Source organism: Caloenas nicobarica, chromosome 27 (genome assembly GCF_036013445.1).
Source record: "Caloenas nicobarica isolate bCalNic1 chromosome 27, bCalNic1.hap1, whole genome shotgun sequence".
Lineage (NCBI taxonomy): Eukaryota > Metazoa > Chordata > Aves > Columbiformes > Columbidae > Caloenas > Caloenas nicobarica.
Window position 1 is genome coordinate 3,103,630 of NC_088271.1, and position 25,007 is coordinate 3,128,636.

General features: G+C 56.7%; 4 protein-coding genes across 6 annotated transcripts; 2 read left to right on the plus strand and 2 right to left on the minus strand.

Moving 5' to 3' along the window:
- Positions 1-1,480: 1,480 nt before the first annotated feature.
- On the minus strand, positions 1,481-10,188 carry ARRDC2 (arrestin domain containing 2). 3 transcript variants are annotated; one of them, XM_065652723.1, is made up of 8 exons: positions 9,710-10,188; positions 4,887-4,953; positions 4,631-4,778; positions 4,187-4,289; positions 3,654-3,910; positions 3,211-3,370; positions 2,796-2,947; positions 1,481-2,703 (listed from the first exon to the last, which is right to left on the minus strand). In XM_065652723.1, exons 1-8 carry the CDS (start codon positions 9,972-9,974, stop codon positions 2,650-2,652), a joined length of 1,206 nt encoding a protein of 401 aa, XP_065508795.1. In that variant the 5' UTR covers positions 9,975-10,188; the 3' UTR covers positions 1,481-2,649. The 3 variants fall into 3 exon arrangements, with proteins under 3 accessions (XP_065508795.1, XP_065508794.1, XP_065508796.1); XM_065652722.1 differs by lacking the exon at positions 9,710-10,188 and adding an exon at positions 6,049-6,381; XM_065652724.1 differs by lacking the exon at positions 9,710-10,188 and adding an exon at positions 5,414-5,696.
- Positions 10,189-11,100: 912 nt separating this feature from the next.
- SAXO5 (stabilizer of axonemal microtubules 5) lies at positions 11,101-14,942 on the minus strand. The gene is made up of 8 exons (XM_065652622.1): positions 14,402-14,942; positions 13,731-13,834; positions 13,447-13,541; positions 13,247-13,362; positions 12,791-12,909; positions 12,396-12,597; positions 11,661-11,746; positions 11,101-11,289 (listed from the first exon to the last, which is right to left on the minus strand). The coding sequence occupies exons 1-8, from the start codon at positions 14,940-14,942 to the stop codon at positions 11,101-11,103; spliced, it is 1,452 nt and encodes a 483-aa protein (XP_065508694.1).
- Positions 14,943-15,050: 108 nt separating this feature from the next.
- Positions 15,051-17,549, plus strand: PEX11G (peroxisomal biogenesis factor 11 gamma). Its single transcript, XM_065652623.1, has 5 exons — positions 15,051-15,125; positions 15,203-15,391; positions 15,934-16,112; positions 16,304-16,354; positions 16,474-17,549. The coding sequence occupies exons 1-5, from the start codon at positions 15,060-15,062 to the stop codon at positions 16,697-16,699; spliced, it is 711 nt and encodes a 236-aa protein (XP_065508695.1). The 5' UTR covers positions 15,051-15,059; the 3' UTR covers positions 16,700-17,549.
- Positions 17,550-19,757: 2,208 nt separating this feature from the next.
- Positions 19,758-21,965, plus strand: LOC135999126 (ectoderm-neural cortex protein 1-like). The gene has a single exon (XM_065652613.1). The coding sequence runs from the start codon at positions 19,768-19,770 to the stop codon at positions 21,535-21,537; it is 1,770 nt and encodes a 589-aa protein (XP_065508685.1). The 5' UTR covers positions 19,758-19,767; the 3' UTR covers positions 21,538-21,965.
- Positions 21,966-25,007: the final 3,042 nt, after the last annotated feature.

The window sequence follows — 25,007 nt, forward strand, 5'->3', positions numbered from 1 at the left end:
CAGCTCCGAATATCCAGACGGGGTATTTTTAGCCCCTCGGGGTTCAGGAGCACAGCCCATCGCTGGCAAGAGCCCCGGGCCGGCTGCGCTACTGTCCGTCTGGACGAGAAAAACCTGGAGGCATTTGCAAGATATTCCTGATGGAAAGATCCCTCCCACGTGGGGAGCGGGAGCGGTGCCCACCGGCATTGGGTTCCCCGGCCCCGCATGGCCTGTCCCCACGGCTGTCACCGTCCCGGCGTGATGTGTTTTCCCAAAAAGGCTCGGTGGGATGGACAGGATGGCTGGGCGGCTCCTTCCCCGCTCCGGCCCTGGGAATAAGTGTCCCCTTGTGCGGTCGGGGCAGATGATCGGGGTCTGACCCGCAGCCCCCGGCCATCGCTGCCGCTCGGCATTTGCCGGCACAGAACGGCTCCTTGTGCCACGGCCGGGTGGCTGATCACAGGGTTTCCTTCGGAGGCATCTTTGTGCCCTTTGATGTCGCCGAAAAGTCACGTAGCACCGGCTACAGCAAGCAGATCTGGGCATGCATCTTCCCGAACGGGGATGCAAATAAATTCGCTGTGAGGCCGGTTAATCCTCTTCGGAGGAAGATTCCTCGGCACGGGCGGGGACGCGGAGTAAAAAGCAGGTTTGAATAAAGGTTGCAGGAGCAGGAGGCTCTTGCAGGCGAGCACGGGGATGAGTTATCTCGCCGGGCTGTGGCCAAGCATCTGGGCCACCGCGGGAACACGTGCGCTGGGGCGGCTGCCGCGCTGAGCAGCTCGGTAAACAATTAAAAAAATAAATAAATAAAAGGGGGGAAAGAAAAAAAAAAAAACAACCAACCAACAACAATCACATGCCAGTGGCAATATTTTTAAAGAGCACTGTCTGTGGAAGACATAAGTAAACCTGACTCACGCCCAGCTTTGCACGTGCCAAGATCTGCTATGCTCAGCAGACATGGAGTACAGAAATTCCCTTAAAACCCCAAATCCCAGCCCACGGAGCAGGTGAAGGAGCTTCTCTAGTCCTCCTAACCCAGCTGGGGAGCAGCCAGACCCCTGCCGGGCTCTGGGGAAGGAGAAGAGCGTGTTCATCCTCCAACAGCCCCGACACAGGAAACGAGGGTGGAAAAATACCCCAGGAGCAATGGCAGCGACCGCTCGCAGCCCCGCGAGGTTGGCGATGGGAAAAGGGCCGAACACCCCCTCGGTGGTGGAGCCGGAGACACGGAGCATCGCGACATCCCAGCGCTGGGGACTCACCCTGCGGGCTGAGCCTCCCAGTTAATCCCAGTGCGGAGTGGGACGGGGCGCGGGATGGAGCTGGGTGTCCGCAGGGTGATGGAGCGAGGGGAGGGAACCCGCTGTGACACCCCGACAGCAACAGGAGCCGCACAGCCCCGGGCGATGGGCAGAGCCGGTGAGCAGATCCAGCAGAATGAGAGTAATAAACAAATAAATTAAAAAAAAAATCCGGGCAACATCTGGGTTTAAAGAATTTATTTCAATCAAAAATTATCCGTACGAAAAAAATAATCAGAGACAAGAGTGGTTGTTACAAAAGCGTTCACAGATACAAAAGTCACCTGAGCAATCCCGGCGAGCAGAGCGCGGCCCCGGCGCGGCGGCAGAGCCGCGGTTGTGCGCGGGAAGGATTGTCTCAGCGCGGGAATGCAAAGGTCCTCAGCACCCAAACTCTGCTCGGGCCCCACCGGGAGCCCATCCTGAGCAGGCATCTCGGCCATGAAGGACTCGTTTCAACTCCACAACTCCCACCGGCAGCTGTGGTTGCCACCAGCCTCAGATCTGCCTTCCTCCTCATCTCCTCGGCCACCACGGCGATGCCAGAGCCACGGCTCCAACACCCCCATGGTGCTACTGGGGTTTGGGGGGTGGTTTCAGCCCCATCACAAGGGAGGAATCAGAATATTGGGCAGGTTTGGTGCTAATGCCCAGGAACCAGCTTTCCCGTTCTTCGTAAACGGCACCAAAACGCCACCACAGGTCGTAAATTCGTCCCCCAAGTCCTCTGCTCTGGTAACAGCCCGTGGAAGCCTTTACAGTTTTGGTAGAGCAGCTCAAACCATTCCCCGCACAGCCATCACCAGGCTCGTGGCAAAGATTATCAGCAGCGGACAAAGTCTCTGCTTCATCTGGCCAGATAAAAGGCCTTTTACTGTCTTAGGGATCAGCAATCCTGGTGAGCTGCTGCAGGAAAAGAGCTGCACCCGCATCGCCACGGGACGCAAACCCGAGCAAGAGGAAGATGTTCTCCAGAAATCCTGAGAAAACCTCCAAGCTCCTGTTTTCCATGACGGGAGTTGTCAGAACGGCCACCGCAGGCGAGGGGAGAGCGATCCTGGCTTGTGCTCAATCTCCCCTGTTTTAACGCCCAAAAATCCTGGGGGAGCTGTTAATTAACCTTCCACGTCCTATCCATCCACACGCGGAGCCGCTCCACGTGTTCTCCTGCCACGCACGAGTCCACCCCAGCACGCTCGGTGTCGGTGCGTGGGACAGTCACGGCAGGAGCAGCTGGGGACAGCGAGCGGAGCCGGTGTCACGGCCACCACGGCCCCGTTTCCAGCCCGAAGCGCTGCCAGGGTGCCAGATTTCATCCCAAGGGATCTCCACGCCGTCAACCGCATCCCGTGCGCTTCTCTCAACAGGTCATGCAGCGCGGACGGATGTGATCCGAAGCGGGGTTTGGATCAACCTGCAAAGCCAAGTTTAGAGTTAAAAACCTCGGCGGCGCGAGCACCCCAGTCATTTCCACCAGCTCTCCCAGCTCGGGGGGATTTTTTTTACCTCTGAATACAGTGGAGGTGGTCGGAAGCGAAACTCCTGGATATAGGCGAAGAAAGGACCTTCCAGGACGCTGCCGAGTTCGCTGCGGCACGGCGGAGCCAGGCTCTGCTCGGCGTCCGAGCCGGACACGACCGCCGAGTATTCAGGGGGAGCTGAAGGGAGAAGAGAGGCTTTAGGGAATGGGAAACACCCTCTGCTAATGGGAGACGCACATGCAAAAAGGGTAAAAATCCATTAATTCCCAAATCTCCCCAGCTCCCAGAGAGGGAACCCAGGAGATGCAGCACCACAACCAGAAAAAAAAAAAATAAGCAAAAAAAGCAAAAGCTGGTCCTGTGGAGCGAGAGGGTTGAGAACTTGCTCTGAGCAGAGCGGGGTGACCAGGGGGTTTTGTAGATCCCAGGGAGACACTCACCCTCCGGCTGCTCCGGGATGCTGCTCAGCCAGTCCAGGTTGACGCTGTACTGGCTGCTGACGCTGGACGTGCGGCTCCCGAACGGATGCAGCGGGATCGTTCCGATGACAAGCGGCAGCTCGAGGAGCAGCTTGGATGTCCCAGGAATATCCACACAAACCTTCAGAGACAGGAGATAAGCAGGGAAGCTCAGCCGTTGGTGTTTTCCCAGTTTGCAGGGGTCGATAGCACTCCAGAGCTGGCTGGGAAGGGATTCTTGCAGCGGGATGCAAACGGAGAGGGAAATGCTCCTGCATGAGCAGCAACAGGGAGAACGCAACGCCTCCTACAAATCACCAGCCCCAAAAAAGCCTCTGCGCCAGCCCAAAGCAAGCACAGCGAGCAGAGGTGGGAAGGGAAACGCTGAGCTGAGCCCCGGCGACGCTCCCCGCGCAGTCGCTCACCTTCAGGCAATATTCCACCTGGATGATGCGGCACTGCAGGATGGAGGGACCCACCGGCGGGATCTTCAGCGCCCGCCCGTGCCACACCTCCCGCTTCCCCGCCGCGATGGAGTCCCCGACCATGCTGGTCACCACCGACTTCTTCTGCTTCTTGGTGCCCCGCGCGATGAAGGTCTGAGTCTGGATGATGGCCGCCTTGGGCACCACCGCTCGGCTGGTGCAGTTGTCGATCTCCGCAAAGATAGGGATGACCTCACCTACCGAAACAGATGCACGTGTCGGAGGAGGGGGAGACGGAGCCCGGTTCTCCCTCAAGGAATTCCTGCATAATATCACCCAGGGCTGGTCACAAGTTTTAATCCCCAGGAGCGTGTCCCCAGGAGGCCGATCGCATCAGCTGCGCACGCTCAAGTTCTTGGACTGGATTTCATGCCAGAAATCAAGAGCTCGGCTCACAGTGACCCCAAATCCCCTCCCACTGGTGTCGACCCCAGGGCCCGCAGAGGTTCAAGGGCACCGGCACGTCGTCTCACCTGGGGTGTAGCCTTTTCTATCAATCTTGGCAGTGACAGAGACCTGGCCACGATTGCAGTACCAGGCACGAGCAAGTTTCTCCTTAGCACCTGCCTGGGGAGCCTGGGAAAAAAAAGGGAAATATTTAAGCCATTTAGTTAAGAAAGGATGAAACTCAAAGCAAGCACCTCCCTGGCACTGAGAACCTGCCAGGGAGCATCAGTAACTTCTCAGGTATGTGATGCAAGATGCTGTCGCAATGCGTTCAAGTTTGCAAAAAGAGGCACAGATGAGCTCTGCCCAGTCCACGTAATGCTGGAGGGCACAAGCTGCAGGGGAGCAAATATTCCCTCTGCAAATCAGGCCTGTGCTGTAACACCGGAGGGGAGGCAGACGCCTTCCCCGTGGCCTTCCCGGGGCAATTTTGATTGCCGCTGGCCCAAGGCGGAGCACGGGGAGCTCACCAGCAGTGCCGGCGTGTTGATGTCGATGGGCTCGATCACGGTGAACTCCTTTTTCACCTTCTTCACCGTCGCCCAGGGCCTGTGCAGTTTGGCTTTCACCCAGTAGCGCACGCTGCCGTGCTTCCCCTCGAAAGAGGTCGCCAGGGTCCTGCGTGAGGAGCAAGGAGCGATTTAGAAGGGCTTTGCTGAAAGAATCTCATTTTTGAGGCGCCCTGTGCCCTCCCCCTTGCATTAAGACAAAAAAGCACCAACTTACTCAGGGAGCTGGAAGGTGAAGGGGAACTCGTGCCTTCCCGCCTGCAGGACAGTGACCTCGCCATTGTCTGTGGGCAAAACAGATTTCAGACGATTGTCTCTCTCCTGCGGAACTTCCTCCCCGAGCAAATCGGTGGTGGGGACATACAGCAAAAGAGCAGTAGGACGGCACAGGGATATTTCTGCCCGGGTTAAGCTGCAGCAGCACTAACACAGCTGCAACATGAGAGCCGGGCACGTCCCGCGGGTGCCGGGCACTGTCTGCTCTCCACGTGTCTCCGGGCACGCGTGACCCTGCGACACCCCTCGGAGAGCCGGGCAGTGTCCCCGGCGGGCTCCGTGTCACCCTGCAGCCACCTGGCACCGTGGAGAGCACAGAGACACCCGGCCGAGCCAGGAGCAGCTCTGGGACACGACGCAGCCCCCCTGTACCCCCAAGGTCTGCACCCCCGCACAGAGCAGCTGGGGTTGGAGGGGACATCTGGGGATCATGCAGTCTGACCCCCAGCTCGAAGCAAAGTTCCGAACCTCCGCAGGAGTTTTCTAACGCTGCTTCCCTGCCCGGGAGCACCCACAGCAAAGGGGGAGCCCAGTTCCTAGTCGGGGTGCCCTGCAGAGGGAGAGGGTCTGGCTGAGCACCCCAGGGTGCACTCAGCATTTGGGGTGTCTGCAGGGGACCTACGCGCCCCGTCCCCGGGGTGCCCAGACCCTCGGGCACCCCAAGCGCCCAGATTTCAGCTGGTTGGGGTGTCCCACATACCCAGATTTCAGCTGGTTGGGGTGTCCCACGCACCCAGCAACTGGGGTGTCATACACACCCACATTTCGGCTGGTTAGGGTGTCCTGGGCACCCAGCTGCTTGGGGTCCCATGCACCCAGATTTTAGCTAGTTGGGGCATCATGCGCCCAGCAACTGGGGTGTCCTGGGCACCCAGATTTCAGCTGGTTGGGGTGTCCCACACACCCAGATTTCAGCTGGGGTGGCCCATGCACCCAGATTTCAGCTGGTTGGGGTGTCTGGAGCACCATACGCCAGTATTTCAGCTCCTGGGGTCTCCAGCGCGCCCCTATCCCCACTTTCGGAGCCGACCGCAGCCCCCCGTGGGTGCCACCCAGAGTGGGTTGCCCTACCTGGGGGTGCCCCCCCGGCGGGGGTACCGTACCTGGGGGTGCCAGCAGCGTGTCTCGGTGGTTGAGAAACTCCACCTGGTCGCTGTAGCTCTGGGTGTAGGCGGTGCTGGAGCCGGCGCTGCGGGACTCGGTCCAGTGCACGCAGGCAGCGCCCATCGCCCGCAGGCTCAGGGCTCCGAGTCGCGCCGGGGCCGCCAGTTCCAGCACCACCCGGCCCGTCACCGCCTGCCCGGGGCTGAAAGCCACCGGTCCGTCCCTTTCCGCACCCTCCAGCACCAGCAAGAAGCGTTTAACGCGATCGAAAATCATGGTGGGATCGCGCACGGTGCCGCCACCGCTCGCCCCCGCTTTAAGTGGCCGGCGCGCCCGGGGGCGGCCCCGGCGGGGCGGGACGGGACGGGACGGGGCGGCCTCAGCGGGAGCTGCAAAACAAGGCAGGGAGCATGTGCGGGCCGCTCCCCGCCTCTGCTGGGCTGCCCGGGCGCTGTGCGGTGCGTGTCCCAACCCCGCGTGGGTCCCCGGGCGCCCCGGAGCGCGGGTCCCCGCGGGGACGTGTTGCGGGGCACACGGGTGACAGAGGCGAGCGCTGCCCTGGAGAACCCGCTGTGTGTTGCTCAGTACCCCCCAAACTGCCCCCCCCCCCCCGCTTCCAGCTCCCGTCCCATCCTTGGGATTGTGGCACCGGCCAAAATCCACGTTCAAAGGATGAAATCTCGAGATTTCACCCCTGGAGCTGCAGCCCCTTTCGTTCCAGTCCCCGTGCATGGGGGCCAAGGGCTGCGGCGCACACGGATCCGCATCCTTCCCTTCCCAAGAAGCGTTCCCAGGGGTCGGTACAAGCTGTGACTGGATCCGGGCTCCTCGCACGACGCGGCTGGGCCAACTGGTGACGAAGGGAAAAGTGGTCTGGGACACGGCTTCACTTATTTCTAAGAAACCAAAAACTGGCCCCTGTTCAGCTTGTGCAATTGCGGAGCGAGCAACACATCTTCCCTCTGCCTTGTTAACCAGGCGAGCACTGGTTTTCTACCAGCTCGTACTGGGGTTTGTGTGGTGCCGCTCTGAAACCCAGCAACAAATTACACCTACACGGCACGGGGACTTGCTCCGGAGGCAGCATCAGCTGGGTTAAAAGCATAAAAACGGGGAAGTGGTGATTCTCGGTGCGGACATCAGTGTTAGCAGCACCCTGAGATGTCATAAAAGGGAGGAGAAAGGGGTCTAGGCCCCCTCCGAAAGAGTTAACGTGACTTTAGAAACTCCCAGTTTAATCACGATTGTCACATTTGCAGAGCACCAGAGCTCAGCACCCCAGGCGCGGGCTGGGGATAAGACAAAACAGGCATTAAAAATGTTACTCAGCATTTGGCTGCCAAAATTTTTGAGGATTTTTTGAGTTGCTCCCAGCTGTGCTGGGCAGGACCTGCTGTGCTGGGCTGGGTTGATCTCAACCACCGAAAACGAGCTGGGTTGGAGCCTTGAGGAGCTTCTGGTGTCTCCAAAGGCTAACTGGAATTGCCTGTCTCCTTCCCCAAGGGAAGGGAACCGTGTTTTATTTTCTGTGCACGACTATTTGCAGTCACAAGCAAATATGAATCATCGCAAATCCTGTAAAGGGAGCCTGACAGCAAGAGAGGGAAAGAAGGAAGGGAGGCATGTCACGGCGTGAGTTAATGGGTGACAGCAGCGCTGGGAAGGTGCCCGGTGTCCCCACCGCGATGCACGGTGACATTAGAGGCGGTGGGGGTCTCGAGAGGGTCTGGAGCCTTGGCTGGGTTGAGGCTGCTCCATCCTGAGCTTGGCATCTTCCTCCTCCTCCCGCCTGCCAGCACACAGCCTGTGACTCAGCCATCGCCCACGGGATGAGAATCTCTGCAAACCTTCCTCCTGTATCTCAGGTGTCCCCAGCCACCCCTCGGTGCCTCCGCGCGGGCGGGAAGCCCCTCTGTGACCTCTTTTGGGACCCGAATGCTGGGCGAGGGTCCCTCCTCTCTCCTGGGGGCTCTAGACGCAGCGGCTGCGGGACCACAGCCAAGGGTTTTTTCATTCAAGAACACTCCTGGGTGCCCAAACCCGGCTGAAACCCAGGCCAGGCTCAGTGCAGGAAAGATCTCCAACTCTTCAGCCCCACCTAGAGTCTGGCCAGGCTTAAGCCGGTCCTAACAGGAGCTGAACATCTGGCCCAGCCCAGAAGGGGCTTCTCCTTCCCTGCCCCGCTTGCTGGGACCTGGTGGCTTCTCCTCGCTGACCCCGCAGCCACACGAGGGTCCCTGGAAAACCAAAGAGAGGGGGACACAGCAGGTAAAAAGGCGAGTCAGCAGCTCTGACCTGACCCAACGTGGGGACGAGACGGGACAACGCGGAGCCTTGCACAAGCGCACGCTCCCGGCTTGAGGAGTAAGTTCCATCCCTGCCAGGCCTGCGAGCGTTGCATGTGTACGGGGGTTATGGAGCCGATCGAGGACCGACCCACAGCGGGACAAGAGCCCTGACGTACTCTTAGCGCACGTGCTGCAACTCTCCATGAAAATAAAATGGTTTCTAGATGTTGGCCTCTCCCCAGGGTAGGACACCTCCAGCTCTGGGAAGTGCTGCGAGACCCTTGGACAGAAGAAATCACGGCACAAAAAGTGTTTGTGTTCCCTCAGGCTCTCTTGCATCACCTTGTGCAGAAGAGTCCAGGACCCTCCTCGCCTCTGCCCACTAAACCCCCATCCTTTCCTCTCTTCCTGCCCCCTATCTAACGTGGTCACACAATATATATTTAAATATGCCACACATCCTTCTTTCACCCTTTTTCTTGTCTCGCGGGGCAGCACCCCGGTGCCAGCGCTCACCACCCTGCCAGGAAACTGCAGATAAACCCCCGGCGCCGGGGAGAGCAGAAGGGAGGGCTCTTATCTCCGCCTGGCTTCCCTCCTCTGCGCTGCCTTGTTACCATGACAAAACCTGCATTTTTTAAACCCCACGCAGGCACGGTTCCTCTCATCAAGAAGCAACAAGAAGGGAGCAGTTGCTTTCGGACGACGGCACGTTTTCAGCTAGCTGATATCAGGAGGGTCCTTAGGCTGCAAGTCACTGACACAGTTAAATGCCCTCAGCATCAGCGAAGTCCTTGGGCCACCTCCGGGGCTGGGCACTGTGTCACAGACAAGAACAAGGCCACCAGAAAAAGAAAAAAAAAGCCACAGAGCCATGACTGTAATAGTTGGAAAGGAGGATAAAAGATGTGCTTTCATGAGAGAAAACTGAGTCGATGAGCGGATGGACAGCTGAGATGTCCCATATCCCTCGGCTCTGGATCAGTTCATCCCAACCACACAAAGAACTCAAGTGCCTTGTCCTCTCGCAGTGGATCTAAGCAACATGCCAGCGGGGCATGCGGTCCCTGCATCAGGAAACCAAAACCCAATATTTACTGACCTACTAAGTGCTCTTTCCACACTTGCGAACAGATGCTTCTATTTGCGCTTCCCCGTGCAAACAGAACAAAAGCCACAACCCTTTCGTGCTCTACCGGCCCTGAATTTGCAAACAACCTCCTAGAAACCAGCAGAAGGGGAGAAGGCGTCCAAGAGGGACAACCCTGCTTGGGTGGACAAGCACCCATCAGGGCAGAGGGTCACCCGGAGGGGATTCCGGCAGCCCAAGGGGGTCCTGGAGCAGAGAAGCACCCCCGTGCCGCAGCCTTACCGGGGACGAGCTGGCAGCGGCGGTGCAGGAAGGTCTGGTAGGCGGTGTAGTCCCGGTAGATGGTGTTGAGCCCCACGCTGTGGCTCTCCAGCCAGTGCGCGGTGGCGCGGCCGCGAGCGTGCACCTCCAGCGCCCGCAGCCGCAGCGTGCCGCGCAGCTCCAGCCGCACGCGGCCGCGCAGCAGCTCCCCGCTGCCATACGCACCCCACGGTCTGCCGGCGTCCAGCTCCACTGACAAGCTCCGCACGCGGCCCGGGGGCTGCATCGCTGCTGTCCCAGTGGCTCCAGTCCCCGCCTGGGCTGAGGTGAGCGGGACAAGCAGCTCTGCAACCCTCCGGGGAGGGGAGGGAAGAGCAAAGGCTACACTGAGATCCCCTAATTTATCCCTGCCCTGAACTGGCCCAACCCCACAGGCCTAATCTTTGCCATGGTTGGACTGAGACCCTGTTTTGCAGCGATGCTTTAGCATTGACCTCACGTTGTTGTGCTGAGGATGGGGCCAGGGAGACGAGTGACGTGTTTTTAAACCCGTCGAGAAATAACGTGACTTCATCTTATCTCCAAGTCACAGACACTGTCGACGTGTGACTGGAACGTGCTGGCGGCTCCATCGGCAGGGAGGGGTGTCACGCACCCCCGACCGTGCCGGCAGGATTCACATTGCTGCGGGAATCAAAGAAAAGCTGCTTGGCCTTCCTGGTTGGTTCAGACATTCCTGGGGCATTGCTGGAGAGGTGGTTAGAAAGCCAAGATCCTCACCCCAAAAGCCAATTGTACTTTCTGTGTCTGAAGTTGCAAAAAAATCCAGATGCAAAAGAACGTGGATAACCACAGGGGGCTGAGCAGCCCACACTGCTCCCTCTTTAAAATACCTACGTCCAAGCAGAATTAGTGCAAGCTCAGCATTCAAGATGAGTTATCAACTCAACAGAAATACACCTCTAGGAAAACAGCCCACTCATCACAAGCTGGGGAGAGCTGCCTCTCTGCCCTGCTGTTCACTGACCTTTGGTTTCAAGGCCTTGACACTAAAATCCAAACAGAGAATAAGGGAATATTCCAGCCCACACACAGCCCTGACAGTGCCTCTCGCTTTGCTTCTGATCTCTTTGCCCTTTCTCGGAGTTTCCCCCCACCCCAGCCGCTTCCTCCTGCCTCAAGGCATTCGGTGGATCTCGCAATCCAGAGAAATGTGTCACCCGTGTCTTTTGGTTAATCTCCCAGTGTTTATTCTTGTTGTCACAACACCTTCTTGTGTCCTCATTCAATTTGAGAAATAAAAGTTCCCTGTAACAACACCCAGATGGGCCAAGAGCAGGACACCGGGACCACTAATGTGAAGGCAGCCACAGCGCAGCGAGTTCTGGGTGCTCACTGAAGAAGGGAGAACATCACGGTGTGAAGTGCACCCTCCTCTTGGGACAGTATTTTTTCAGGGTCCCCAGGGGGACAGAGCTCACTTGGCAGTTTGCATTTGAGATTTCTGCCGGGCCTCTGGACTTGGGTGTGAACACATCTCGCTGCTCAGTCCTGAAGAGATCCGGCACCTTCCAGGGTAGTTCCAGATGTGAGGATTTCATCTGAGGAGGGAGAAAAGCTTTCAGCCTGTGAGGATAGGGCTGGGGAAGAGGCAGGAGGTAACGTGGCACTTGGCAGCTCCTACATCTGGGCCTCTGTGGGGAACCAGAATCACCTTCGCCCTCCCTCCAGCGTTCCTTGCCTTAGGAGTTTGGCTGCCTGTCCTTCCTCTCCCTTCAAAGATTTTTCTCAGCTCCAACTCTGCTCCCCCCAGAGCATTTACATGAGATGGGAGGCAGCCGGGATTTGATGCTCAGGTGGCTCAAGAGCACACACCAAAGCTGGTGGTTAATGGGGAGGCTACAGCTTTGCTTGGTATAATCCCGCTTCCCTAAACCACCCTGTGGTAAATCCCAGCCTATTAAGGCCGTACCTGCTGTAGCATGTCTTCAGAGAGTCGTTGTTTCTGCTGTCTGTGTGGGACCAGCATGGCCTGCGTGGTTGTGACAGAACGCTCATCTGCTGACAGATGGAAGATAAATTAAATTCAAGCCAGTAAATTAGGAGGCAACATCAGAAAAGCTTTGCAGTTTGACTAGCAGTCCCAGATCTGCATGTATTTCCATTAACGAGAGGAAAAGACAGGCTTTGCCATCACGCTTTGCTGAAAACCTTTGCTCAGACAGAAAACAATTCTCAAGGTGAGGAGGTAAATGAAGAAATTCACATGGCAGTTACAGGAATATCACCCCCTTTGCTAGTTATGGAACTGCTCCAGAAGTTTGGCGCCAAGGAGAAGATCAATTCAGCTATGATCTGTTCCACATTTAGTAAGATAAATGGCTTAAAACCAGATACATGGCATGAAGGGACCTCTTAGTTGCAGAGTACTGGCCATCAGAAACAGGAGGCAACGTCAGAGGAGGATTTTCTTAATGCCTTCCGTGACCAGCTCTAACCACATCCCTTCCTGAGGCTGCGTAAGCACAGCTTTTGATCAAAATCTTCTTCCTCCCAAGTATAAATGCAAAACAACTTACAAAAAACAAACCATCTCCAACCCGCCTCCTTTCCCAGAGCACCAGGTGCTGTTGCCCCTCGCACAGAGCCAGGAGAACCTCAGCAAGCTCCATCCAGCATCACAACAGCTGGAGCAACACGGCCTTACTGTGGTAGTCGAAGGGGATGTGACTCTCCCGGTGGTTCTTGCCGTCTGCCATCACCCTTTGGCCCTGGCAGTGTGGTTGATAGTCTGTCTGGTGCGTCGTGTTGAAGAAACGGGAGCCCGAACGCTCGTCTCCCAAGCAGATGTTGCTTCGGTGTTTCTGCAGCAGCACGTCAGGCTTTAGGGTGAAGTTCCACCTGTCAGTCTGGGGAAAACAAGAGCTGCGTTAATAGAAACAGGCTGGGAAAGGCACCTTATTGCACGTTATACCCTGCACAGCCCAGAGCGGGAAGGGGAGAAGGGACAATAGCGTCAGCTTTAGGTGCCAGACTAATGTCTGTCAAAAAAGAAAGAGTCTCCAGCAGAGAAACACCCACTCGGCCAAGCTGGGAAACGACCTCTGGGTAGGAGAGCCGTGTAGTAGTAGTTGCTGTCAATGCTCGATTTCTCTCGGGGTCTTCATCACCTCTGAGGATGGATGAGGCATTTTTGTTCGGACGGACAGTAGTCACAGGCTCTGGCAAAAGTGAGAGTGAAGGATGTCAGAGCATTCTGGTTTCTCAACAATTTATAGCCACAGCAGTTTCTGCTCATGCAGTAAAGCGCAGGAAGGAATACAGGTATCTAACCAGCCAGGCAAGCGGAGTGAGGATGAAAATGAGCCTCACAGCAATGACACTGACGCTGAGTACATAAAAGCTATAAATCCTTAAAAAGCTAAAATTATGTACCTATTATATGAATGCATTATATCCTTATCTATAACTATATCACTAAAACCAAGCGATAAAGCCTCCTGTTCCACTGGTTCTAAACCTCAGCAGTGGTCTGTACACGTTGCCTCCATGTCCCACCTGGCTCGTGGGCTGGGAAGAGCTCTGATGTCGAGGTGGAGAACCTGCTGCAACCATCCCCCAGCCGCACATTTGTCTGGTGGATCTGAGAGACAGCATGTTCCTTGTCGTAGACTCTGCAAGACATCAGATGCGCAAATAGCAACGTCCATCAGAAAGAGCAGTTCCAGGGGATGCCTGTTAGGTTCTCCTGCTCATACCTGTGTCCCTTCTTGTCTGGGGCAGTGTAGGCGTATTTCTGCTCGCTCGTAAATCCACTGCTTGTGGGATCCCCAAATTTAATAGAAGAAATGTGCTGAAGGGAAGCCAAGAGAGGCACAGAACAGCCATTAAAGCACAATCCCTTTGTTTCCCATCTTTCCATCCATCTGATTTTCACTTGCGCAGATCCCACCCCTTTCAGGACAGAATTCAACATGCAAACGTGCTGCCTTTTAACGGCGTCTTTTCCCCCCGCCCCCCCGCCAAAAAATCGTGCTGTTACCTTTCCACTTGGCTTGGCAGGTGGACTCCATTCACCTTTAAACTGTGCTTGGTAAGAAGTGTTGTAGTAGGACTGTCCATCCCCTCTGATAGTGGGAACACACCCTGCCAAACAGCCAGGAGGGAAAACGAACGGTGTTATATTTCTAAAAACACTCTGTTTACCCTGGTAAGGAAATACTAATTATATGGAAGCTGCAGTCTCAAGACAGCTGCTGTTTTAGCATTTTTAGTACTACCGAATCCATTTCATATAATGAAAGGGCAAAAGGAATTAACGCCAGGTGAGCTACAACACCCCAGGACACGGATGTGGTGCAGCAGAACTGACACAGCTCTGGTGTGAAAACTGCAGCATCTGAGGACTCAGCGAGTGCAGAAAACAGCTGGAAAAGCTGTGCAGACAAAGCTCGGCTGGCGAGCAGCTCTAGCAAGTGCTATTAACCTCTTTTACGAGCATCAGATTGATTTGCTCAGTGATAAAAAGTAAAATATCCAAATAGTTAGAACAGCTTTAATTGCTCTGAGCCGAGCCACCCAATCCCCCCGGTGCCCAGGACTCCTGTGGAGCGTTGGGGACTTTGGGGAAGCTCTGTTGGGGACTTTGGAGAAGCTCTGTTGGGGACTTTGGGGAAGCTCTGTTGGGGACAGACGGCCCGTGACCGCGCTCACCCCAGCGCGAGGGCCGCGGCCTGGCCGGCTGCACCCCGTGCGCTGGGTACGAGGTGCTGTAGATGGATGCGGGGAGCCTGATTTTCTCCCTGTCCCCACAAGGAATGTTGTCCTTCTGCAGCTGAGCGGCGGGCAGGCCGGGTGGTAGCTGGGGGGACTGGGGACAGGGGAAGCTGTCCCTGGTCTCTGAGGTGAGGACGCGGACGTGGGGGTCCGAGTGCATGCGGACACACGACTCTGGGGGAACGAACGGCGCCACCGGCTGCAGGGGCTTCTCTGGGAACGCCAGGCGGGTTTCCGAGCAGGTTTCCCCGCTGTCACCCCCGGGCGGGCCCAGCACATGCCCGCTGCAGGGCAGGGGGGCCGGGGGAGGCCTGAAGACCCCCCAGCGAGGGGGGAACTGGCTGTGAGAAAACGGCTGGCGGGCAGTGACCGGCGCCTGGGGTTCAGCCCCCAGCTGAAAGTGAGACGCCTTCATGAAGGGAACGCCCGTGAGGGGCGCGGGGATCGCGGGGATCGCGGCCACCGCCTGGGCCGCCATCGCCGGGCAGGCTGGAGCGCCGCAGCCGCTGGGCCGCGTTGCTATGGCGACGGCTCCGCCACCTTCCCGGCGTGCACCGCGCCGCGCTCTCTGACGTCGCACCCCGGAAGCGTTGCCATGGCGGCGGGAGCGTTCAGCGGCCTGGTCGCCGCTCTGGAGTCCTACCGGGGCCGCGACCGGGTGGTGAGTGGCGGGAGCGGCCCGGCGGGGCCCTGCCCGTGCCGGTACGGCCGGGAGCTCACCGGGCTGTGCCTCCGCAGGTCCGCGCTCTCTGTTATGGCTGCCAGCTGGCGGGCGGGGCGCTGGCCGGGCCGCAGGCCGCGCCGGCCGGGCTCCCCGGGAGCCTCCTGGCCGTGTCGGCCCAGCTGAGCGCCTGTCGCACGGCCCTGCGCCTCTTCGATGACTTCTCCATGCTCAGCTACAGCTGCAGCTACGGCCTGGGCCCCAAGGTGAGCGTGGGGTGCGCCGGCAGCCCCCCCGGCCACCCACAGATCTGTGTTCCTGAAGAGAAGCTGCCAAATTAACGTGCAGCGTGATTAAGTTATAAAAGATGTACCCATCATTAACCAATTGACGTGAGATAAATGCTTTCTGACCACCCGCAAAACAAGGGGATATTTTTCAAGTTTTAGATCCTTCTGCTTGACAGCAAGGAGACAGAAGATGAAATGATACATTGCTTAGAAGCAGAGTGCTTAGTTTATATTTAATAATTAATAGATAGTAAGAATAATTAATAGTAAGTAAGAAACTAAACAATCATAACTAACGTCATAAATTATTTATCAGTATAGATATACGTCAAAATTTTCAAAAATTGTAATGCACATGTGATAATTATGTGAATATAAGCAACGCAAGAACATCCAGTCTTTGAAGCACTGATGGAGGATGATCCCCAGAGCTCCCCAGCGCTGTTAAAATAAAGAATGCCGCTTGACAGTATAAATAACTCTGCTGTTAAGTTCATTTTTCCATTTCATCTCTGCAGGACGAGGACGCGCTGGTGCGGGGGCTGTCGGTGCTCAGCAACCTGGCCAACCAGCTCTACTACCCCTGCGAGCACGTGGCGTGGGCGGCTGACGCCGGTGTCATCCGCATGGGCTCCCAGAAGTGGTGGGCGCTGAGCACGGGGCTCTGGGCCTTGGCACTGCTCCTGGGCATCCTGCGGTAAGGGCAGGGACGGGGGTGAACCGCGGTCCCCGGAATCTAAAATGAGGGACCCTCTCGAAATGAATAGTACACGTTAATTTAGCAGCTTCTCTTCGCTGCAGAAGTGCGCTCTGCCTCACTGATGTGGTTAACGGTAGAGAAAACCCTCCCCTTTGATGCTGCAACAGAAATAACTCTGTTCTTTTCAGATCCCTGAGAATCTTGTTCCAGTTAAGACGAAAGCTGAGGCAGCACAAGGGGTACGATTCCTTTCCTTGGCTATACAGCTGATTTAACCCACATATTTCTGTTGGCATTTGCGAGCTGTCGCGAATTACTGTTACACTCTGGGCTGTCACTAATATTACACTTCCAACAGTATGTCTTCGCCTCTGAGTCAAAAGGAAACGAAAGCCCAAGTGAAGGCTGAAGTTCTGAGCATCCTGGCAGGCGCGGCAGATCTGTGCAACGCGATCCACTGGCTGCCCCCGGGGTTCCTCTGGGCTGGACGCTTCCCTCCCTGGTTAGTAGGTCTCCTGGGGACCGTATCTTCTCTGATTGGTATCTACCAAGCGTCTAGAAGAGGAAATTCTGAAGCTGCATAAACCATAATGAAGCTTCAGGAGCTCAGTTTTTACATGGTAAAAATACCTTTAGGGAGGCAGGGTGAATTTTAACTCTCCTGGGTGTTGATGATTGTAATTCCATGCATCCTGGAACTGTAATTGAGATGTCTGTTGTGGAGAAGATTGATTACAGTGAACAATTTTTATCACTCTTCATCAGAGAAATCTTTCAGGCGAATCCTCTGAAAATCAAGAAATCTCCGAAGATGGGGAAAAAAATCACTTTAATCTTTTCTTCCTATCTCTTAAGAGAGAAATAGAACCCTCCAGTCTTCACTGTCATTTAAAAGAGCACAAAGTCTGTGTTTTGTGGAGAAACAGCCACTGTTCTGTCGCACAAAACTTCTAAGGAACGGATCCCACGAGTTCGAGCTCAGCGCTCGGTGCCTCACCTGTGTAAGGGACTTGTATCCTGGGAGTTTCTCCATCAGATAATTTGGTGTTTGACCCCAGAGCACAAACAGGAGCAAGCGCTTATTTTCTTTGTGACGGTTCTGCCACTTTAGAGGCAAGAGGGGAAAGAAATAGCAACTGTGAGTGGTGCCCTGCCAAGCTTTCTGCTAGTCTGTGTTACTAATTTAAGGAGAAATACTGGAAATTGAGCCTTGCCATTAAACCAGCAGCATTCCTGAGCCTCCAGCGGTGCCTTTGCAGAGTGCCACCGGGTGGAGCTCTTCCACCAGACTCTGCCAGAAGCCAAATGGACTTTTTTTCTTTTAAAAAAGCAGCAAATTTAGTAATTGCCTTACAAAAGGCCGATCAAACCTGTGCCAAGATGAGTTTCACAGTTGTATTTCTAGGCGGTGCTGGTAATAAATGAGATGAATGCTTCAAAGGTGGCCTTGAGTGATCTTTCGTTCTGATAACTGGGCAAATGTTCGTTATCTGGTTCTAGAAGGCTCCAGAGAGCGCCCAGGCGACAGAAAGCATTTGTGCTGCGTTAGCTGCAGCTCCCCATCTGTTACCAGCCTTCCTTCTGCCAAAATAATTCGGAGCACCTGACTAACTCGTGGAAATGTGTCTTTTGAAAACATTTCTGCTTAGTCTGCGCGGTGCCGCTGCTCCCTGCAGTGCAGTACAGCATAGAACGCGTTTCCAGGAGGTTTAACCTCTTGTTTGTTTGTTTTTTTGGGGTTTTTTTGGCACTGACATGAAAAACTATCTCCTGCCCGTGGTCAAAGAGCGGAGCGATGTTTCGATGCTCTTTATCCTTCACCCCGTCCTCACGTTTATCTGGACCTTCACCCCACCAAGTGTCCCAGGGCCTTCCTGATGGTGCTTAGAATTTGGTGTCAGATTTACAGGTTTTGGGACAACTCAGCAAAGTGTTATCTGGAAGAGACCCTTGTTTTTCCCTCTGGTCACACTGCAGGTCTTGTGCCTGAACAGGCAGAGCACCCAGGTCCTGCTGCTTGGGGACAGCTGTAGTTGTCACCAGCTGCGGTGGCTCCTGCTGTAATTTAGTGGTTTTTAATTAGAAATCAAGTTCTATTTTTTTGTATTCTTCAACCATTAAGAAACCCCCAACTACACCCACCTCCAACGCCAAATTAATAGCAAAAGGATCCTGTAGACTGGTCTGAGTGCGTTAGCTTCATCCACTTCCTCACCAAGCAATTTTAAATTGCAGCCGGTGAAGCGCAGGACAAACTGAAACGTGCAAAGATCAAGTGAAATCTGGTAATTCAGAATTTCTGAAATTCAGGGGGTTTGTTGTTAGTCATATTTTTTGGTTTTGGTCCCCACTGGGACCCCCACATAATATTTAAGCGCCTGTGGTGGCTGCTGCTGATAGTCCAGGGCAGCACTCGCTCTTTTTTAGCCCTCCCCAAAATCTGCTTTTTTTCCCTTTTTCTGCTGCGGCCCATCAGCCCAACTCAGCTCCCGCTTTGCCCCGTGCTGGAAAACATTTGCTGAGCAGGGATGGTTTGTTCCGGCCATGACCTCCCTTTGTCAGCAAGCCCAGATTTAAAGGCAATTAACAAATGAGCCGCTGATTCCAGCTCAGAACCCTGTCTCCGGCTTTTATGGTCCTTTATGGCCGGGCGACGCCATGGCCGAAGCCGCGGCCGCGCTTTACGAGCGTCAAATCTGCCGCCTCGTCCCCTTTTTCGGCTTCCTAAGCCTCGCTGCGGGGCGAGCGCTGCTCCTGCCCCGGGGGGAGCGGCGGAGGAGGCGCCGGGGGGCCACGCAGGGACCCGCCACCGGGCGTGAATGGGTTAACGAGCGGCGCATGCGCACGCGCGGCCTCGCGTCCCATTCACAAAAGAGCGAGCGGGCGCTGATTGGCTGTTCCGCCGCGCCTGTTGGGGGAGAGGGGCGGGGCTAGGGGCGGGGCTGGCGGCGGGGCGGCCACGCGGCGGGGCGCGGCGGCAGAGCGCGAGCGGCGGAGGTGAGTGCGGGAGCGGGCCGGGGGCGCAGCGCACCCCGCTCCGGGACTACGGGACCGGGGGGGCACAGCGCACCCCGCTCCGGGACTACGCGGAGCCCGAGGGTACGGGACCGGGGGGCGTACATCGCACCCCGCTCCGGGACCGGGGGGGCACAGCGCACCCCGCTCCGGGACTACGGGTCCGGGGGGGCACAGCGCACCCCGCTCCGGGACTACGGGACCGGGGGGACACAGCGCACCCCGCTCCGGGACTACGGGACCAGGGGGGCACAGGGCACCCCGCTCTGAGACTACGGGACCGGGGGGGCACAACGCACCCCGCTCCGGGACTACGGGACCGGGGGTACGGGACCGGGTGGGCAGCTCCGGGAGGGCACATCGCACCCCGCTCCGGGACTACACGGGGCCCGGGGGTACGGGACGAGGAGGGCACATCGCACCCCGCTCCGGGACTACGCGGGGCTTGGCCCTGCACCGGTGTTCGGTACGGGACTTCCCGGTACCGCTGGGTGATCCCCAGCGCTGCGGGACACCCGGACTCCCCTTACTGGCCGGGCACCGTGCTCCCGCTGCAGCCTCGCCGGTCCTAGTCCCCGGTGAGCACTCTTCCCCGTGCTGACTGCCCGGTTTTCCGTTGCAGAGCAGCCTCAGCACCATGTCCGTCAGCAGCCACGAGAACCGCAAGTCCCGTTCGAGCTCCGGCTCCGTGAACATCCACCTGTTCCACAAACCGGGCCACGCCGACAGCCTCCTCACCCACCTCAACCTGCTCCGCAAGCGGCACCTCTTCACCGACGTGGTGCTGCGGGCGGGGAACCAAACGTTCCACTGCCACCGCGCTGTCCTGGCCGCCTGCAGCCGGTACTTCGATGCCATGTTCAGCGGGGGACTCAAGGAGAGCAGGGACGCCGAGGTCAACTTCCACGATTCCCTCCACCCCGAGGTGCTGGAGCTGCTCCTGGATTACGCCTACTCAGCCCGGGTGCTGATTAACGAGGAGAACGCCGAGTCCTTGCTGGAGGCCGGGGACATGTTGCAGTTTCAGGACATTCGGGATGCTTCCGCTGACTTTTTGGAGAAGAATCTCTACCCCGGGAATTGCTTGAACATGCTGCTGCTGTCCGACGCCCACTGCTGCGAGCGGCTGCTGGAGCTGTCCTGGAGGATGGCGTTGGCCAACTTCACCTCGCTCTGCAAGACCGAAGATTTCCTCCGGCTGCCCAAAGACAAGCTGCTGGAGCTGGTGGAGAGCGAAGAGCTGGAGGTCGAGGACGAGACGCTGGTCTACGAAGCCGTTATAGGCTGGATCCGGTACGATTTACCCCGGCGCCATGAAGATCTGCCCGAGCTGCTGCGCTCCGTCCGCCTGGCGCTTCTGCCCGAGTCCTACCTGCGGAAGCAAGTGGCCTGCGAGAAGCTGGTGACCAGCCACAAGCTGGGGGAGGAGATCGTGGCCGACGCCGTGCGGTGCAAAATGAAGATCCTGCAAAACGACGGGCTGGTGACGGGGTGCTGTGCCCGACCCCGCAAAGTCAGCCAGGCCCTGCTGCTTCTCGGCGGCCAGACCTTCATGTGCGACAAGATTTACATGCTGGACCATAAAACCAGGGAGATCATTCCTCGTGCCGACATCCCGAGCCCTCGTAAAGAGTGCAGCGCCTGCGCCATCGGGTGCAAAGTGTACATCACCGGCGGCAAGGGCTCCGAGAACGGCGCCTCCAAAGACGTCTGGGTTTACGACACCCTCCACGACGAGTGGGCGAAAGCCGCCCCCATGCTGGTGGCGCGGTTTGGCCACGGCTCGGCCGAGCTGGACCACTGTCTGTACGTGGTGGGGGGTCACACGGCGGTGAGCGGCGCCTTCCCAGCCTCTCCCTCCGTCTCTCTCAAGCAGGTCGAACACTACGACCCGCAGCAGGACAAGTGGTCCTTGGTGGCCCCTCTCCGAGAAGGCGTGAGCAACGCCGCCGTGGTGGGAGCCAAGATGAAGCTGTTCGTTTTCGGCGGCACCAGCGCCAACCAGGACAAGCTGCCCAAGGTGCAGTGCTTCGACCCCTGCCAGAACCGCTGGACGGTGCCCGCCGGCTGCCCCCAGCCCTGGAGGTACACGGCCGCCGCCGTGGTGGGCAGCCACATCATCGTCATCGGCGGCGACACCGAGTTCTCCGCCAGCTCCGCTTATCGCTTCCACACCGACACCTACCAGTGGTCCAAATTCGGCGACGTCACCGCCAAGCGCATCAGCTGCCGCGCCGTCACGTCGGGAAACAGACTGTACGTGGTGGGGGGCTACTGCGGGGCGCAGCGCTGCAAAACGCTGGACTGTTACGACCCGTCGTCCGACACCTGGAGCAGCGTCACGACGGTGCCGTATTCCCTCATCCCCACCGCCTTCGTCAGCACCTGGAAGTACCTGTCGGCCTGAGTCACGGTGCTGCCGAGAACCTGGAAGGTAAATAGTTGCGGATCGACCCGAAGCTCCTCTCTGTAACTTTGCGCTGCACGAGGGTGAAACCCTGAGGGGCAGATGCACGTGGATCCGGACTGGGGTTGTTCTGGAGAACAGCCTCGCGTGAGCGTCAGCTGCAGAAACGCGCTTCCAGGCTGGCAGTTTGAGACCTAAAACCCTGCAAGACAGAGAGAGAAAACACATCTCTTTAGGTGCTGAAATGCTGCGGGGAAATCTGTATAAATAACAAGACACGTAACCTGGCGTCTTAGCCCTTCCACTGAGTCTTGGCCAATGCAAAGATTTTGGGGAATGCACCCTGCGGGGATTGGGTGTCGTCCCTGGTACGGGAGGCTCGTCTAGGCGGCCGTTGTGTCGGCAGGAGCTGGGACAGACCGCGCGGTGCCGGGGGGACCGGCTGCTGCTTTTAGCGCGTTCTCCTCCTCCCGGTGCCGCGGTTAATCTGGCGGTGGCACCGCGTGTCTTGTGGGACGCCGGGGCCGCGAGCTGCTGCCAGAACAGCATCGGAGCTGGGATTTGGTCCCAGAACGGCTGGTAACTGTGTTTGTAAGACAAGCCCCGTCTGCGTATAAGCACAGGGTTTCTCCGCTTCTAATTATGCTCTGGTGTCCCTTTCATGCCATTTCTTTCCTGCTATGCAGCCATTAACTTTTTAAAAATTTGCAACTGCAGTGAAACCTTCCTAAAGGCTCCTGGCAGAAAAGGTGCCAGTGAGTCACGGATCCCTGCAGGATTTTTCTTTTCCCCTTGCAAGAGATGGACTACCCAAACGAACTTGGTTCATGTAATAAAATATCCTGTAAAAGATGCCTGGATGTAGAGGGAAACGAGCAGCCGTCGCTCCGCGATAACACGTGAGGTTTCTGGGCCCTGGGGAGCGTTCTCAGGTTTGCTGCTTTCACAATCCTTTATTCTGCACTACAGGCTTTGCACCCGGCAGCTTGTGCGGGCCCTTGAGACGGCAAAAGGTTTTCAAGTTTTCTCGTAACTCCTTTGACCTCAGAGCAGGAACCAAAGGAATATTTTTTTTTTTTTTTTTTTTTTACTTCTTTCATTGAATATTTTAAGCGCTATTTACTAGAAAGGGCAAAGGAAGCTCCTAAATAACCGGCGGCAGACTCGGGACTGCGCTGCCGCGGCTCGGAACGCAGGCAGCACCAGATGCAGTTGCCCGAAATGTCTTAACGCGTGACAGTAATTTTTTTTTTTTTCCTCCTCTTTTTATTTTTTAATACAGCAGTTGTGTGTGTTTATTATTCAGCCCGGAGCTGCTTCAATAAACCTGAATAAAATCCACCATGTCTCTCGTCTGTTCTGTATGCTTAAGGTGCAAGTTTTCCCAGCCCACGCTTGGGATAATGTTTAGGAAAATAGCGAAGAGCGTTTTCTGCTTGAGCCCAAACCTTCATCCTGTATCTTTGTAGGATGGGACTTGGGAAAGTTCAGGTCCTGTATTGCCTTGTAGCCTTGAAGGACACACAAATCTCTTTAAAACTCCGAAGATGAAGCAGAGGCACGGTTTGGGTGTGATCCTTTATGCGGCTCCACCGGTCAATAAATCAATGTCACAGCCCTTCCGAGCTGCTGGGATAGGCAAGAACTGGCAAGACTGGAAAGAGGAAAGCTGCCCTGCTGCTGGCGGCTGGAGCAGATAAACCGACTTCGCATTTCCGTCCTGTTTTCTCATGCCTTTGCCATTTTTCAGCCTCTCCATCGCTCGCCGAATCCAAGGGGCGGCTTGTGCACCGGGCTGCAGGGAGACGAGCCCAAACCGTGCCGTGCAAACCCTGCCGCGCAAACCGTGCCGTGCAAACCCTGCCCTGCAAACCCTGCCCTGCAAACCCTGCCCTGCAAACCCTGCCCGGAGCCCCACCGGCAGCACCGCAGGATCGTAAAACCATTTAGGTTGGAAAAGACCTTTAAGATCATGGAGTTCGAGCAGCTGGAGCGTGGGGCAGCGCCCAGCTTTGCCGGCAGCACGGGACACGGCTGGGAACAGAAGCCAGCAAGGCGCATCTCCAGCCCTGTTAGCGAGCAGGGAGCCGCTTCACCTTTATTATTAATATCTACAGCTATTCCCGAGGGTCGGACAAAGTCCGACTTTACTCAGCAAGTCAGAGGAGCGGAGCTTTCACTCGCGGCCATTTGAGCAGCAGCTGTTTTCTTGATGCTGCCAAGCAATAAAGGTTGGCTCCCGGCCACATCCGCCTTCTGCACCGGGGACAAAGCTGCTCCCAGCAACGTGGGGCTCTGTCTGCCCCCGTCTCCCGGCGCTGGGGTGTTATCTGAGCCCCGCTCACGGCATGTTCAGCTCGGGGAGCTGGAGCCTTTGCGAGCGCCTGTGAAATCGTTTCCTCGTTTCGAATTAACAGCTAACCGCCTCTCGGGGAAAACCGGCACTTCAAGCACACCCGGGCTTGGCTGCTCGGCAGCGCGGCGTTTCGCTGCCTTCACCCCCCCGCAGCTGGCAGAGAGCCCCGCGCCGTCCCCTCCAGCCCCCGGCGCACCGGGGAGCACCCCTGGGGAAAACCAGACGCTTGTGCATGCTCGACTTCACCCCAGCAGACCTGTTCTCCCAGTTCGACGTTTCCGTGCATTGATCCACTTGGCTGCTTCAGTGCCGGGGGCTGGAGGTTTAGTCCAGCTTGGCCGCAGGTGAGTTTGGTCTAGGGGTTAGTTTGGTTACTGGGACAGAAATCCTCCTGAGTTAATAGAATTAATGAGAAATCCAGCTGAATTAATAGATTTCACGGCGTAGCTCAGAACCCCGCGTTGGGGCTGCGCTGCTCCAGCTGCAGGAGGCAGCTCCCGGGCGCGACCACATCTGGGAGAGGCGACACGTACGGACGCCACCGGGCTCAAAGCCCAAACCGAGCGCGGCATCGCTCTCCCACAGGACGTTCCTCTGCTCCCACAAAGCCTACAAGCCACCACAGCCAGAGAAATACAGCGTCGGACTGAGCCGCCTCCCGCCCCGGCCACAAGATACAGAGACAGCGTCGATTTTAAGTGAAATACGCTGTTTGTTGCATTCGTAGCTGCATTCTGTGCAGCAGCCCCTGCTCTATGCAGCCTTCTCCGCTGTGGAGGGCCAGTGCTGTTAATTGCAAAAAAACCACCCCAAAATAGCACAAGTGTAACTGAGAAATTCCCTTTTCTGGCCAAGATCAGGGATGGATCATTCAGATGTTCTGCAGAACACCCGCCACGTACCTAGCAAGGAACTGGAGTCCACGCTGCGATTATAACGATGAACCACGGCAGCCCAGGAAAAACGAAGGACTAACTACACCCAGTGTGATTCTGTCCATGACTTTAAAGGTTCTAGAAGGGAAAAAAGGCCATTACACACATCTACCTGTCTGAAATCCTCTGAAAATGTGTGTATCCCAGGCTGGGATGGCTTCAGGTCTACCCCGTACAGC